The sequence below is a fragment of the Pecten maximus genome, chromosome 7 (genome assembly GCF_902652985.1).
Source record: "Pecten maximus chromosome 7, xPecMax1.1, whole genome shotgun sequence".
In the NCBI taxonomy this organism is placed as follows: domain Eukaryota; kingdom Metazoa; phylum Mollusca; class Bivalvia; order Pectinida; family Pectinidae; genus Pecten; species Pecten maximus.
In genome coordinates, this window is record NC_047021.1 from 917,902 (window position 1) to 935,188 (window position 17,287).

At 37.5% G+C, this 17,287-nt stretch overlaps 1 protein-coding gene across 1 annotated transcript in view; it reads left to right on the forward strand.

Moving 5' to 3' along the window:
* Positions 1–17,287, forward strand: part of LOC117331002 (ectopic P granules protein 5 homolog) — a gene marked incomplete at its 5' end in the record, with an annotated part of 67,712 nt that overhangs the window by 22,706 nt on the left and 27,719 nt on the right. The window contains 10 exon segments of the mRNA XM_033889595.1: positions 2,691–2,778; positions 12,408–12,531; positions 12,954–12,998; positions 13,194–13,329; positions 13,432–13,603; positions 13,891–13,981; positions 14,129–14,206; positions 15,236–15,378; positions 15,731–15,899; positions 16,397–16,591. Coding sequence (XP_033745486.1) covers positions 2,691–2,778; positions 12,408–12,531; positions 12,954–12,998; positions 13,194–13,329; positions 13,432–13,603; positions 13,891–13,981; positions 14,129–14,206; positions 15,236–15,378; positions 15,731–15,899; positions 16,397–16,591 — 1,241 coding nt within the window.

Genomic DNA, 17,287 nt, shown 5'->3' on the forward strand with positions numbered 1-17,287 from the left:
ATTATATCAGTAAGATAGGTAGAGTCCAGCAGTTCTAGAGAGGGTGTGTTTATAGATAATATCAGTAAGGTAGGTAGAGTCCAGCAGTTCTAGAGAGGGTGTGTTTATAGATAATATCAGTAAGATAGGTAGAGTCCAGCAGTTCTAGAGAGGATATGTTTATAGATTATATCTGTAAGGTAGGTAGAGTCCAGCAGTTCTAGAGAGGGAGTGTTTATAGATTATATCAGTAAGGTAGGTAGAGTCCAGCAGTTCTAGAGAGGGTGTGTTTATAGATTATATCAGTAAGGTAGGTAGAGTCCAGCAGTTCTAGAGAGGTTATGTTTATAGATTGTATCAGTAAGGTAGGTAGTGTCCAGCAGTTCTAGAGAGGGTATGTTTATAGATTATATCAGTAAGGTAGGTAGAGTCCAGCAGTTCTAGAGAGGGTATGTTTATAGATTATATCAGTAAGGTAGGTAGAGTCCAGCAGATCTAGAGAGGGTACGTTTATAGATTATATCAGTAAGGTAGGTAGAGTCCAGCAGTTCTAGAGAGGGTATGTTTATAGATTATATCAGTAAGGTAGGTAGAGTCCAGCAGTTCTAGAGAGGGTATGTTTATAGATTATATCAGTAAGATAGGTAGAGTCCAGCAGTTCTAGAGAGGGTGTGTTTATAGATAATATCAGTAAGATAGGTAGAGTCCAGCAGTTCTAGAGAGGGTGTGTTTATAGATAATATCTGTAAGGTAGGTAGAGTCCAGCAGTTCTAGAGAGGGTGTGTTTATAGATTATATCAGTAAGATAGGTCGAGTCCAGCAGTTCTAGAGAGGGTATGTTTATAGACTATATCAGTAAGGTAGGTAGTGTCCAGCAGTTCTAGAGAGGATGTGTTTATAGATTATATCAGTAAGATAGGTAGAGTCCAGCAGTTCTAGAGAGGGTGTGTTTATAGACTATATCAGTAAGGTAGGTAGAGTCCAGCAGTTCTAGAGAGGGTATGTTTATAGACTATATCAGTAAGGTAGGTAGTGTCCAGCAGTTCTAGAGAGGATGTGTTTATAGATTATATCAGTAAGGTAGGTAGAGTCCAGCAGTTCTAGAGAGGGTATGTTTATAGATTATATCAGTAAGGTAGGTAGAGTCCAGCAGTTCTAGAGAGGGTATGTTTATAGATTATATATGTAAGGTAGGTAGAGTCCAGCAGTTCTAGAGAGGGTGTATTTATAGATTATATCAGCAAGGTAGGTAGAGTCCAGCAGTTCTAGAGAGGGTATGTTTATAGATTATATAAGTAAGGTAGGTAGAGTCAAGCAGTTCTAGAGAGGGTGTGTTTATAGATTATATCAGTAAGGTAGGTAGAATCCAGCAGTTCTAGAGAGGTTATGTTTATAGATTATATTTGTACGGTAGGTAGAGTCCAGCAGTTCTAGAGAGGGTATGTTTATAGATTATATATGTAAGGTAGGTAGAGTCCAGCAGTTCTAGAGAGGGTGTATTTATAGATTATATCAGCAAGGTAGGTAGAGTCCAGCAGTTCTAGAGAGGGTATGTTTATAGATTATATAAGTAAGGTAGGTAGAGTCAAGCAGTTCTAGAGAGGGTGTGTTTATAGATTATATCAGTAAGGTAGGTAGAATCCAGCAGTTCTAGAGAGGTTATGTTTATAGATTATATTTGTACGGTAGGTAGAGTCCAGCAGTTCTAGAGAGGGTGTGTTTATAGATTATATCAGTAAGGTAGGTAGAGTCCAGCAGTTCTAGAGAGGGTGTGTTTATAGATTATATCAGTAAGGTAGGTAGAGTCCAGCAGTTCTAGAGATGGTGTGTTTATAGATTATATCAGTAAGGTAGGTAGAGTCCAGCAGTTCTAGAGTGGGTATGTTTATAGATTCTATCAGTAAGGTACTACTTAAAGGAAAATTGTCCAAATAGTCAGACGTCCAATAAGCTATAGATAAATTCGAGGTCTTTTTCTTTGTTCAGGAGGATTTTCAAAAGATCAATATTGCTGAGAGTCGCAACCAAACTACATACCATTAATTGCCCTTGAAATTGGCATTGAAATCCATTAAAAACTCATGAAAAAAACTTGAATATGATGTAATTTTGATGTCTGGCTCTTAAAACATTGATTAAATCCACATAGCATTTTTAGGTTAATGGCTATGACAAAATTTCATTATATTTACAAATTTAAATGGCGTTAAATTCAACAAGTAATGGCCATCAAGGGTTAATAATAGCCACTTAATGGTCATATATACACACTGTTCCAAAACATTTCTGTTTCTACAAATAAGAGACATAATAATGAACAGATCCTCTTATGATTTATTACATATTTAGCCTATAAGTGCTAAATCGTTTTAATGTCCCAGAAAGGAACAAAGAGATCGGACAAAACAAATGCTGTTCACAATCAACATAATAAAATCTAGTATTATGTACATGTAATTTAATCCTGTTTCTAACAAGCATATTCATTGGCTTGAAAGGTTATATGAGCCCATAATGTAAGAATGATGTTGTATGTAACCTTGCATTTGACTGGTTGATACAACAATGTAGTAATTTCCTAGAGAGTTTAAAAGTTGATCTTCACAGGGACTGTGTACAGTAGTTAAACATACAAATCAGTTTATAGGGAACATTCACCATCAGTTAACTTGGGAAGATGTTATATAATTCCATGATTTTACAAATGACAGAGGAAAGACGAGAGGAGACTGGTGAGGTTCAAACGTTAGAAGACCAATCCTTTCTACCCAGGCGTGACTTTCACCAACAACTCACAAGGTAAGGAAGTCTGGTGAAGGACTGACAGATCAGATGATAATGTTTAGATGAGATCAGACGATAATGTTTAGATGATGTCAGATGATAATGTTTAGATGATATCAGATGATAATGTTTTAATAGATGATATCAGATGATAATGTTTAGATGATATCAGATGATAATGTTTAGATGAGATCAGATGATAATGTTTAGATGATATCAGATGATAATGTTTAGATGATGTTACAGGTGTGGGTATATATAATCCAATGCCACTTTGTTGTTCATGGTAGTTTTATTATCCATTAATAAAACCCTACAATTACAAGAAATACTAATCATACACACATACATACTAAACTACAGACATGACAATCAAGGGACATAACTCTTACATGTAACATATTTGAACCGATAACAAAGAGATGGCACAATTTCTGTTATAAATACGTTAACAGAACCAAATACTAATACATTTATGTTTTTAGAATACACATATCGATAACTAGAATATATCAAACTAGTTATTCACTATTTAGACACAATAGATATACAAATATCAAATTAGGAAATTATCCCTACCTTTATCACTTACATTACTATTAATATATATAAAACATTGGTAATTTTCCTACAGACAAAATCACCATGTACATAATGTACTGTACAATTCATACAATTAAAACAACCAGAACTACAACTCACCCCACATATCATGCGGAGGTTTCCGGAACATTATTCATTACCACCAACCAGATTCACAAGTAATCACCAGCTGTAATCAATGAATAATCTGGTCTAATATATATACAAATAAAAAGGTCATATACAAAATATATTGTATTATGATATCTATCAATTCCAATTAAACATACATGAAGCACATAACTTCTGACAAAGTACCAGATATGCTTTCTACACAGATCTTTTCAAAATACTTATTAAAACACAATATTATATGTTGTTTTATAATACAACATTAATATATACTTAGTTACAAAATAGTATCAAATGAAAGTAAAAACTCACCAGATCTTCAATATAATTTAGGCTCTGACTTCTACAGATTGTTTTCAGCTAGAGCGCCAGAAGAGAAGTGATTTGAAATACTAAGAGGATTAAAAACATGCAATACAGGTAAAACTGTCCAATGAAATTGTCCATGTCAGGTCACATGTCATACATACTCACATTCCTTTCATTCCTATTAAGGTTTCTCACACCAAACAAATACCAACAGTACATTAAAGATGCACACTCCATGAAATATAACATACAATGATTTTACATAAAATATAACCCTGTGACACACTCCCCCTCACAGATGAATGACCTCCGTGTCATTGTTGTGACGGAGATATCAATGTTGCACACCTACAAGAAAATGGATAAAAACAACATACATGTACTACTAAAATAACAAATAAAACATCATGTTGACCCACTTACAATGGTCAAAAGAGAATCCAATATTCTCTCTGGCATTCTGTCCAGATTCCCTTCCTTGGCCAATTCCTGCAGGTAGCTTGCCCTTGACATCCAATCTGGTGTCACTGGGGTCTGGCGCATAGCAAATTCACCCGAGGTTTGCCAAGTCGGGGGTTGATGTCTTCTGATAGTTTTCCTGGGAACAGGTACTGGTCTCTCATGATCAGGTCCTCGGTGCTTGGCACTGACAGGTGCCACTTCCTCCCCCTCCGAAGAGTTGAGGACCCTCCTGGGCGACATCTGGTGATCCTCTGCAGTAGAGTTCTGATCGTCATCAGCACCACTGCCACCCTCAGTTTCATCTGGCAATGGGTCGTCATCCACGTCAGAAGAAACTCCAGTGTCCATGCCAACGTCTCTAGCCCCCTCAGCACTGGATGAAGTGCTAACTAGATCAGCTGCTGGACCATGATCATCTCCATTGATGACTACCTTCTCCACGGTATCCCTAGATCTGTTCCGTCTGAGTCTTGGCTTCGGAATCACAGGATCAGGGTCCACATCTCCGCTCTCCTGAGAGAATAACTCCCCTACTGGTAGTAGCAGGTTCCTGTGGAGCTTCCTGGTACGACCTGTTCCTGTTTCCGGCCTGACAGTGAATACCGGGATTTCGTTGTTCTCCTGTTTTTCCACTACATACACTGTATCTTCCCATTTGTTGTCAAGCTTATGCTTTCCTTCATGTACCAGCTTCTTAACCAACACCCTATCACCACACAATATGCTTGAACCGCGTATCCGTCTGTCATAGTTTTCCTTTTGTCTCCCCCGAGCTTTATCTGCACTCCTTGTGGCAACATCATAAGCAGACTTTAGTCTGGTTCGCAGCTCATCCACATACTTACACGGGCTTGAACTCTTCTCCTTTCTCTCAATCCCAAAAGCTAAGTCCACTGGTAACCGTGGCCTCCTCCCAAACATAAGGTAGAATGGACTATAGCCAGTCTGTTCATGCCGTGTACTGTTGTAAGCATGTACCAAGGGTCCTACATGTTTCTTCCAATCACCCTTCAGGTCCGGATCCAATGTTCCCAACATGTTCAGTACAGTTCTATTGAACCGTTCACACATCCCATTGCAGCTCGGATGGTAGGGTGAAGTCCTTGATTTCCTGATTCCTGCAACATGGCACAGCTCATGGATCAATTTTCCATCAAAGTTTGGTCCCTGGTCTGAATGAAGCCTAACAGGAAAACCATAATGAAGGAAGAAGTTGTTGTATAACACTTCCGCTGTTGTCCTGGCTGTCATATTCCTGGTAGGGTAGGCCTGGGCGTACCGCGTAAAATGATCCGTAAGTATCAGTAAATGTTGAAATCCACCCTTGGACATCTCTAGTGTCAGAAAATCAACACAAACCAATTCAAGAGGTTGAGAGGTCCTGATGTTGACTAAAGGTGCTCTCTGAGTTGTAGGAGTTTTCCTCAAAGTACAACGCTGACAGTTAGAAACCCAGTCCTCGACATCCCTGGTCATTCCAGGCCAATAGAATCGCTCCTGGACCAATGAAAGGGTACGGTCTCTCCCTGGATGTCCTACGTCATCATGCAAGTATTGCAGAGTACACTTCATCATAGATGTAGGTAAAACCAGTTGTCGAATCTTCTGAGTATGCTTAAGTGTCTCTCTGTACAAAACACTGTTGTCTAGAGTGAGATGACTGAAGTTACGCAGGAGCATTTGCTGCTTCGGACTCAAATTCTGTCTACTGGGTTTCTTCCCTTCTCTAACAGCATGGATGAATGGCTGTAGTACTGGATCCCTTGACTGTACACGTCTCCAATCCCTATTGGACATCTGCTCCAAGTCACAAAGATCATCATCCCATGTATCAGCTGTTGACAGAATATCAGCTCGTCCATCTCCCTGCAAACTTCCACATATGGCCTTGACCGACTCCGTATCCAACTCCTCAGGCAGACGAGACAAAGCATCAGCGTCTGTGTTGGTACGACCTGGTGTGTACCTAATCGTGAAGTTGTAGTTAGATAGAGCCGCTAACCATCGGTGTCCTGTGGCATCCAGTTTAGCTGTAGTCAAGACATACGTTAAGGGATTGTTATCTGTTAAGACAGAAAACGTTGTTCCGTACAGGTAATCAGAGAATTTGTCAGTTATAGCCCACTTCAACGCAAGAAATTCCAGTTTATGAGCAGGGTATCTTCTTTCTGCCTTGTTTAAACCTCTACTTGCATAACTGATAACCTTCTTCTTTCCATCCTGAGTCTGGTATAGTATTGCCCCGAGTCCTCGTCCACTAGCATCGGTATGCAGCTCAAAGGGTAAAGTCAGATCTGGATATCCCAGTACAGGAGGTGTAGTAAGTATTTCCTTGAGCCTGTCAAAAGCTTCCTGCTGTTCTTTACCCCATGTCCAATCAATCGGAATTGATTTCTTGCTAGGTTTCATCTTCTTCTTTACTGTAGGTGGGAGCAGGTCATTCAATGGCTTAGCGATGGTAGAAAAATTCTTAACAAATTTCCTATAGTATCCTGCAAAGCCAAGGAATTTGCGAAGTTCATCTGGACTCTCCGGTGGTTTCCATTCCGCAATCTTTGATATCTTGTCAGGGTCAGCTTCCACACCATCTTCAGAGACAATAAAACCTAAATATTTCACCCTTGACTGGAACAGTGAACACTTCTTCGGCGATAGCTTTATCCCGCTCTCCCTCAGCCGCTGAAATACCAGTGCCAGGCGATCCATATGTGTGTCAACATCCTTTGAAAAGATAATCAAATCATCCAGATATATAAAACATATAGATCCAATATAGTCTCCTAAACAGTCTTCCATTAATCTCTGGTAAGTAGCCGGAGCGTTCACAAGTCCAAATGGCATTCTGTTATATTCCCATAGTCCCAAAGGTCCAACAGTAAATGCTGTCCTCTGTTTGTGCTCCTCCGTTACTTCCACCTGATGGTATCCACTCTTCATATCTAGAACTGTGAAATACTTCGAGCCATGGAGCGAGTCTAAGATCTCCTCTATCCTGGGTAAAGCGTAGGAATCTTTTATCGTCCTGTTGTTGAGTTGACGATAATCAATACACATTCTCAGGGTGCCATCCTTCTTCCTAGCTAATACCACGCATGAGGACCATGGACTGTGAGACCGACGAATCACTCCACATGCTGACAGCTGCCTGAGATGATCCCTAACCTCTTCTAACATGGCCGGGGGTATCCTCCTGAATCTCTGTCTGAACGGGGTATCATCTGTTAACTCGATACGATGTTGAGTACCCGAACAATGGCCCAGATCAAGATCCCCTGACGAAAAAACATCGGAAAAATCCTGTAAAAGATTATCCAACTTTATCTGTTGATGTCTATCTAGAGATGTTAGGTCCAAGTTAAGAAGATTCCTGAAGTCTGATTCCTTCTCAGGAGTATGATAATCTTCTAATGATCCCTCTACTGAAACAGGATGTAGTTCTGCTATAACAGACTTGGATGGTATGGTAATACTCCGGACGCTGATGTTCGAGATAGTGACAGGTACTCTGTAGTCGAGTTCTCTGTAGTCGTAGTGCAGCAATCCAGGTGTAATGTCCAAATCCTGAGTAATATCTGACTTGGTAGCTTGTACAAGGGCACAGGTTGGTATATAATTAACTGGCTTGTCAATCATCCCCGTTACAGTCACCTTTGAGTTTGAAGCAATCGTGATGTTTCCTTTCTCTGCCAGCTTCACCTTACCAAGGCAAAATTCTCTGCGTCGAAGCTCCTTAGACCTTAACATCAGACAACGAAATGTCAGATACCAAGGTGCTTCCATCTTCATGTCTTGTAAGAAACGTCCACCATGAGTACGTCTACTTCCGTTCAAAGCCTCTATAAGAATGTTAGTCCCCAACAGCAAAGGTACAGCTTTGTTGTAATTACTGTCTGGTATAACTAAGAAAATACATCGATGAGGTTTACCACTAAGCCCTGGGAGTCCCTCCAAATCAGCTTCAATACATCCTAGATATGGCAATGACGTACCACCAGCACACTCAATGTCCAATATCTCCTTAAGTGGTAATAACTCCAGTTGAGACAAATATGAGTAATAAAAGGTCTCGCTAACTGTCGACACTGTGGATCCTGTGTCTAACAAAGCAACTGCTTCCACTCCCGCTATATTAACTTTCACCTCGTTACACTCACCTACTAATTGAGCGGAGTTACACTTGGGGCCTTGTCTTCTCCTGCAGTCTACGGGTGACCCTTCTCCGAAGACTGTTTCCCGTTTAAAGACTTGCGTGAATGGTCGAGGATAACACGACATCCAATGCGTACATGCCCTGTCTGGCCACATCTCCAACAGACAGGAGGCTGACGCTGATTGTCCTTAGCATCATGTTGTCTATCCTGTTGCCTAGGTCCAACATCAGCAGAGTGATGATCTTGGCTAGATCCATATTGGTTCCCTCCAGAGTTATTCCTATTATAATACTTCTTGGAATCCTTTTGTTGTCCACTGCTCTTGAACTTGTTGAAATCTGACGCCAGCTGGTTAACTATTGCCTTTAATTCCTGGAACTGGTCTGGTTCTTTCTTATCCGAGGTTGTGGTGGCCATCTTGGAAGTAACTGGTTTCTTACCTGATTTAGAATCCTGATGGTCATGCTCAATTCTTCTCAAAGCAACTCTAAGTGCATCAAAGTCATGGATGGAGTCAAACTTGTGTCCAGAAACATCCCTCAATGGTTGCCTAAGTCCACTCCAGAACTTGGAACGAAGCATTTCCATGAAGTCTCCAGAAGTTATCTCCCCTTTCTGTTTAGCCTTATCCAATAACTCCTCCAGTCTACATCCCCAGGATGAAACATCCTCATTCTCCTGTTGGGTTGCACTATAAAACTTCTCTAACAAGGATTCACTAGATTCCACCACACCATATACGCTGTCTAACTTGTGTAGTAAACTCAATAAACCAGCATCAGGACCAAGTCGGCGAGCTACCCCTGCTGCATCTCCCTTCAAAGACTGTCGAACAGCAAAAGTAATCTCTTCCACAGCATAAGCCTGGTTGTCCATAAGACATTGTACCTCATACTTCCACTGCTCGTATGTCACCTGGTCTTTCTTGTCCAACGCTCCATTGAATAAAGATATTCTGGGACGCTGATGTGTAATGAATCGTTGAGGTTCATCTTGCTTAGAAGTAGCACCAGCAGCAGCAGCAGTCTTCGGAAGTGCACCTTTCCTTGCATAATCCAATAACCATTGGTCGAAAGCTTCCTTCGACTCCAAACTTGGTTTCACATCCATAGCATCGAAAAATCCTTGCAACTTTTCTGCATCTGACATGATTAAAATAATACAAACAAGCACTATACTTACCATAAAGAAATATATAAAGTCCAAATGTACTGAAAAATAAATAAACAAACACAAAGTCCAATCTGAAATAAATTAAAGAGGAAAAAATGAAAATTGGAATGTAATATACTAAACAAACAACCACATGTAGTTTTAAGTAAATAATAATCAACACAAAATTATAGTAAATCAACCCTGAAAATAAACAGGAAAAAAAACTCAAAATTTCTGAAATAAAACAAGTACAATACAGCTGAAATAGAAAATTAACACTTACAGTTACCTCCCTTTAGCAAACTAAACAAAATTATCTCCCCTTGGTATCAACCAAAGAAAGAAAAGTGTATGTAAAGAACTATCAACACACAAAACTAAATAAATTTAAATAGCAAGTAATATGGAGAAATCAATCAACACATACGCACACTGACACGCAAAACAAATTGTCGCAAAATGTCAATAAGTCAAGTAAATCTTGGATTAGTACTGAAAAAGATAGAAGAAATAAATAGAAAAAAATAGAATAGCAGAAATCAAAGAAAATGTGGATAGAAAAACAAAATCTGATCTGGTGTTACAATATAAATATGCCAAAAAAACTATTTATAGAATATCTAAGTGACTACATCATATGGGAAAACACAAGTATAATATAGCAAAAATATTATAATAAACTGAGAGAAAAAAAAATTAACCAGAAAAATAAACAAAGTTCTAATATTTCCTAGTCAATAACACTATAAAAGGATAACCACTGAAAAATAATAATTTAACTGACAAAGTAAATTATTGCTATAAGGATATAAAAATAATACAAGTTGTAAACAGTAGGCAAGTAATAGCAACTTGAAAATTGTTGATTTACATGTATAGTCACAGAAAAAAAATATACAAGCAATGGAAAATCAAATAAATAATTAATTGACAACAACCAAAGTCTATAGGGTAAATATTAACTGTTGGACTTGCCAATAAATTAGTTTAATCAAAATGTCGCGGATAATGTCACTCAATGATCATATCTTCTTGGCAACACAGGTCTCAGAAATAATTTGTAACAAAGTCTCTGCACACTTCCGGTATAGCGAAAGGTCAATGACGAACTGTCACACAAGTGCAACAGTCGGCACATGTGTCCATCACATAAAATGTATAAAGTGCCTCACCAAAACAGGATAAATGGGTGTTGACTATTCGCGACCAAAACACACATCGAATCAGGAACACAGAAATATAAATGTCAAGTTCAAATAAATAACTTGTCACGGGAAATGTCACCAAATCAGCTTACCGCTGTCGGCTGTACATGTCGTCATCATGGAAAACTTTCTCGGGACCGGAAATCACTTCCGCTAATTGAATATCCCTCCCGTCATCTACCGGTGATCACAAAATCCAATTAATCACGTTGGGCGCCATTTGTTACAGGTGTGGGTATATATAATCCAATGCCACTTTGTTGTTCATGGTAGTTTTATTATCCATTAATAAAACCCTACAATTACAAGAAATACTAATCATACACACATACATACTAAACTACAGACATGACAATCAAGGGACATAACTCTTACATGTAACATATTTGAACCGATAACAAAGAGATGGCACAATTTCTGTTATAAATACGTTAACAGAACCAAATACTAATACATTTATGTTTTTAGAATACACATATCGATAACTAGAATATATCAAACTAGTTATTCACTATTTAGACACAATAGATATACAAATATCAAATTAGGAAATTATCCCTACCTTTATCACTTACATTACTATTAATATATATAAAACATTGGTAATTTTCCTACAGACAAAATCACCATGTACATAATGTACTGTACAATTCATACAATTAAAACAACCAGAACTACAACTCACCCCACATATCATGCGGAGGTTTCCGGAACATTATTCATTACCACCAACCAGATTCACAAGTAATCACCAGCTGTAATCAATGAATAATCTGGTCTAATATATATACAAATAAAAAGGTCATATACAAAATATATTGTATTATGATATCTATCAATTCCAATTAAACATACATGAAGCACATAACTTCTGACAAAGTACCAGATATGCTTTCTACACAGATCTTTTCAAAATACTTATTAAAACACAATATTACATGTTGTTTTATAATACAACATTAATATATACTTAGTTACAAAATAGTATCAAATGAAAGTAAAAACTCACCAGATCTTCAATATAATTTAGGCTCTGACTTCTACAGATTGTTTTCAGCTAGAGCGCCAGAAGAGAAGTGATTTGAAATACTAAGAGGATTAAAAACATGCAATACAGGTAAAAACTGTCCAATGAAATTGTCCATGTCAGGTCACATGTCATACATACTCACATTCCTTTCATTCCTATTAAGGTTTCTCACACCAAACAAATACCAACAGTACATTAAAGATGCACACTCCATGAAATATAACATACAATGATTTTACATAAAATATAACCCTGTGACAATGATATCAGATGATAATGTTTAGATGAGATCAGAGGATAATGTTTAGATGAGATCAGAGGATAATGTTTAGATGATATCAGATGATAATGTTTAGATGAGATCAGATGATAATGTTTAGATGACATCAGATGATAATGTTTAGATGATATCAGATGATAATGTTTAGATGAGGAGAATGAGATAACAGTCTGGTGAATGACTATGATGAATGATAATGTCTGGATTTAAACCTTGGAGAAGTGTAAATAGGAATGCTAATACCTTACTATTGGTAACAGACATGGTTTAGTCCAGATAATATTGATATCAAGATATTGTTGAGTTTTGAGTATTGATGATTTTTTCCTCTTTTTAAGACTGTACCAAACGTTTCAACTGTGGACAGAGGAACCAATGTTACATGATGCTAAACTCTACCTACCTGCCCTCCCCCCACAGTATCAGTCAGATAGACTGCTCCTATTGTTTCAGAACCAAGTGGTATGTACGACTTTGATTGGATGATTGGTGTGATTAAAAAGTTGTTGGATATAATCAGTACCATTGGTTAATTGGACTTAAAACCAAACAGTTGGATTAAAAACAGATTTCTCATTCATTGGACCAATTTAAATTCAGCAAGACATCAACATTACAAGTACCTAATTAGGTTGTTAAAAAGTACAGTACTCGTGAACAATCATTTTGATGTTGACATCCATACTTTCACAAATTCATGTACATCATTTACATATTTTAGGATCCATGGTTGGAGTAAGTCGACCATGACAGAGTTGTGTTTGATGTTGACTGGTCGACCATGACAGAGTTGTGTTTGATGTTGACTGGTGAGTTAGTCGACCATGACAGAGTGGTGTTTGATGTTGACTGGTGATATTGTCAAATTGCAATTTATATTTTAGGATCCATGGTTGGAGTTAGTCGACCATGACAGAGTGGTGTTTGATGTTGACTAGTCGACCATGACAGAGTGGTGTTTGATGTTGACTGGTGATATTGTCAAGTTTTAATTTATATTTTAGGATCCATGGTTGGAGTTAGTCGACCATGACAGAGTGGTGTTTGATGTTGACTGGTCGACCATGACAGAGTGGTGTTTGATGTTGACTGGTGATATTGTCAAGTTTTAATTTATATTTTAGGATCCATGGCTTGAGTTAGTCGACCATGACAGGGTGGTGTTTGAACTGGCCCAGCTGACAAGTGAGTGGAACACATCACTTCTGGGTTCAGAGGTCAAACATACTGTTACCAAGGAAACAGGGAGTGCACAGACAGGTAATCAACATATATATATCTAGTTTTCTGTGCTCTGGATTATAAATACAATCTTTTGTGTAAATGTCGAACACTGCTGAGAAATTACTTTTTCTCCCACAGCCACAGAAAAGATAATTAATCGTCTAGAGCGCCACGATCCTGTTCAGAATTTGCCTGACTTACAGCCACTGAAGGCAGTTGTGGAGGACATCGGTATCTCTGTGTTACAAGACAAAGCAGCCATCATGCATGTCCTGAAGGCTGACCTTAACACCTTAAAGGAATATGCTAAGTGAGTGAGAACTGAACGAGTTGTCTGATGAAGATTCTTTCTATGTGGTCTTTTTATATCCCAAACAGTTTGACATAAATGTTTGATGTAGAATATACTATCATAGATACGTATATATATATACATACAAGTTAATGTTCTGTACAGAAGAGTTCAGTTATATTATCTTGATATATTATGTTTGACAAATGATGGAAGCATATACCAATGTATTACACAGTACACTGACGTAACATTTTAACTGTTTTATTTATTTAATGTTTTAAATTGATTTTCTCCCTAAATAGGTCTTTCCATGTCCGGACGTCCCAGCATGTGGCCTGTGATGATGATTTTGGCAGACTACTACCCCAACTGTACTACAACAGACCTAAACAGGTGTGTGTTACTAAATATCAAAAATCTGGTAAAGCATCAATCATTGTGCCAGTAAAAACTGGTGCCGGACGTTTCAAAACATATGGAACTTCAAATTTTTTATCTTAAAAAACAAACGTCGTCAAAGTGAATATAATTTTATTTCAGGTGAAAGTCACGATAGAGTGCAAGAGTGTCATCAACCCTTTACACAAGTGTTCTAACCCAGCCGTCGTCGTCGTTAATGTAAGTACAGTCGTCGTTAATGTAAGTACAGTCGTCGTTAATGTAAGTACAGTCGTCGTTAATGTAAGTACAGTCGTCGTTAATGTAAGTACAGTCGTCGTCGTTAATGTAAGTACAGTCGTCGTTAATGTAGGTATCGTCGTCGTTAATGTAAGTACAGTCGCCGTTAATGTAAGTACAGTCGTCGTTAATGTAGGTACAGTCGCCGTTAATGTAAGTACAGTCGTCGTTAATGTAAGTACAGTCGTCGTCGTTAATGTAAGTACAGTCGTCGCTAATGTAAGTACAGTCGTCGTTAATGTAAGTACAGTCGTCGTCGTTAATGTAAGTACAGTCGTCGTTAATGTAAGTTCAGTCGTCGTCGTTAATGTAAGTATAGTCGTCGTTAATGTAAGTACAGTCGTCGTCGTTAATGTAAGTACAGTCGTCGTTAATGTAAGTACAGTCGTCGTCGTTAATGTAAGTACAGTCGTCGTTAATGTAAGTACAGTCGTCGTCGTTAATGTAAGTATAGTCGTCGTTAATGTAAGTACAGTCGTCGTTAATGTAAGTACAGTCGTCGTTGTTAATGTAAGTACAGTCGTCGTTAATGTAAGTTCAGTCGTCGTCGTTAATGTAAGTACAGTCGTCGTCGTTAATGTAAGTACAGTGGTCGTCGTTAATGTAAGTACAGTCGTCGTTAATGTAGGAAAATCTTGTTCATCGTAAATGTTGTGGTTTCTTAAAAACTAGTCACTTTGGAGTATGTTCTCATTAGTTTACTTTGATTTTGTTTCAAGACTAGATTTCTCAAAGTAATTGATTTGAAATGAAAGGAAATATCCATTAAACTGTGATCAAAATACAGAAAAACTACTTTAAAATCCTTATCTGAATGATATTCATTTAAAACCATTATAAGCTTTTCATCACCCTGATTTTCAATAATTCATGATCTACATATACGTATATAATGACAGACCATAGTTACCTCCCCTTTTGATAGTTACCTCCCCTTTTTGATAGTTATCTCCCCTTTTTGATAACTAGATCAGAGAAAAGGCTACAGATGAAGTAGTCCAAAGGCAGACAGACGAGAACCGAGCAGAGTTCAAACAGCTGTTGATAGAGGGAATCAACCCTCCCCCACAAGTTGTGTGTGTGTCTGTTGTACATGTGGAGAATGCCATCACGTGAGTAGACTATCATCATCAAATTGAGCTTTTATCACGTCAGAAGTCACAGGATATCTACAATAATTACTATTTTGTGAAAACAAGGTGAATTCCATTTTGTAATCCAAGCACGTACCTGCTCTGTAATGTAGCAATATGAAGTCATTTATCCATTGTCATGTCACAGTTTGTTTGACATTGTGATGTATAGTTGAAAACTAATGATTGATAGCAAATGTAACAGTTTTCTCAATGTCTGGATCAGTTTGTGGAATATTTCAGACCAATTAAGCTCTGCCTTTGTTCGATATATTTATTTGTCGAATAAGATTTGTTAGAAATTTTAAGATGTGATACTGTTTATTTGTAGGATGTTGGTAAAACTTTCGCGGAGCTGTACAGATGACACACAACTGTCGCACTACAATGATGTTGCATGCTCATTCTTCTTCCACCTGGCGGAATCATTCAACCATGATATTCAGTTTTACCCACCGACTCGACAATTCTTTTCCTCGTGTATGGACTTACTTGGGAAGGTATTCTGTTATTAACACTTATATGGGAAAAATTTGGCAACTTTAGATAAATTAAAAGAAAAAGTTTGTGAGAGCTGTATCTCCTGTACTTACTGTTGCTAGAACATCAATCTTAGGGCCTGGTATACACTCCTGCACTACACAGGAACTTTCTACTTGGGGCTTGGGTTCACTTGAACTCCCCATTTGACCTACTTGATATTAGTAATAGTTCCTGAGTTTATTCACATTAATACCACCAAATGTAATTATTGAATATATATTTTAATATGGTGGGTCTGTCTGTAGAATTAGTAGAATTCATCATTCTGAACATTCTTGACATAATTATGGTTTCACATTTAGTAAGTAATTTTTGATGAATTATCTTGTTTAATTATCGTTATATATCAAAATTCATTTTTGGTAAGACAGTTTTATAAATTAAATTATTTAGCTAGATGTGAATTTGATTCTAGTCAATAATATGTACAAATTTTCTGTTTCCATGGTTACAGGAATTTATACAACAAAACACAAGTCAGACTGAGCTTGTACTCCAGTTCTCCTTGGACAACCCAACCATGGCAGGTCACATGTCCCCACATTTCATTCCCCTCAATACTGCCCACCGTTACGTGACTATGTATGAATGTCTGGTCCAGGTCCTACAACGGCAGGCCCCTCATCTGGTGTTTACACTTCTCACCAAGGTATCGTCACGGTAACATTGATTTTACACTTCTCACCAAGGTATCGTCACGGTAACATTGACTTTACACTTCTCACAAAGGTATTGTCACGGTAACATTGATTTTACACTTCTCACCAAGGTATCGTCACGGTAACATTGATTTTACACTTCTCACAAAGGTATCGTCACGGTAACATTGACTTTACACTTCTCACAGAGGTACAGTCACAATAACATTGATTAATTTGATTTTCAACAAGATTGTAAGTGTTGAATGATATTAAAATTTGCCAAGTATTGAAAGGAAGTATTTATTTGTCTTAACAATTAACAACCTCGTAACTAAATAGGAAAATGTTGGTTTACATAAAACATAATGATTAAGTTCCTTCTGAATATGTTACAAAGTGGTAGTACAACATTTATCATTCCTTGCCTTTTACATTCAATCTCTTCAAAATACAAATTTCACACTGGAGCTACATTAAACATGGATATTTTAGAGGTAAACTTATTTGTAATGAGCACTTTTCACCCTGAAAGCGTTTCACTAATAATCATTACACTAACTACACTTTATATCATTTCTATAACATTTTAGGTGTGCTAATTAACCATTGTGCAAATCTGTTTAAATTTGGTAAAGTGCTAAAATTTTAGTGTGTCAAAATACATATTTTAACAGTACTTACTTTAATTACTCTTTGATGATTTG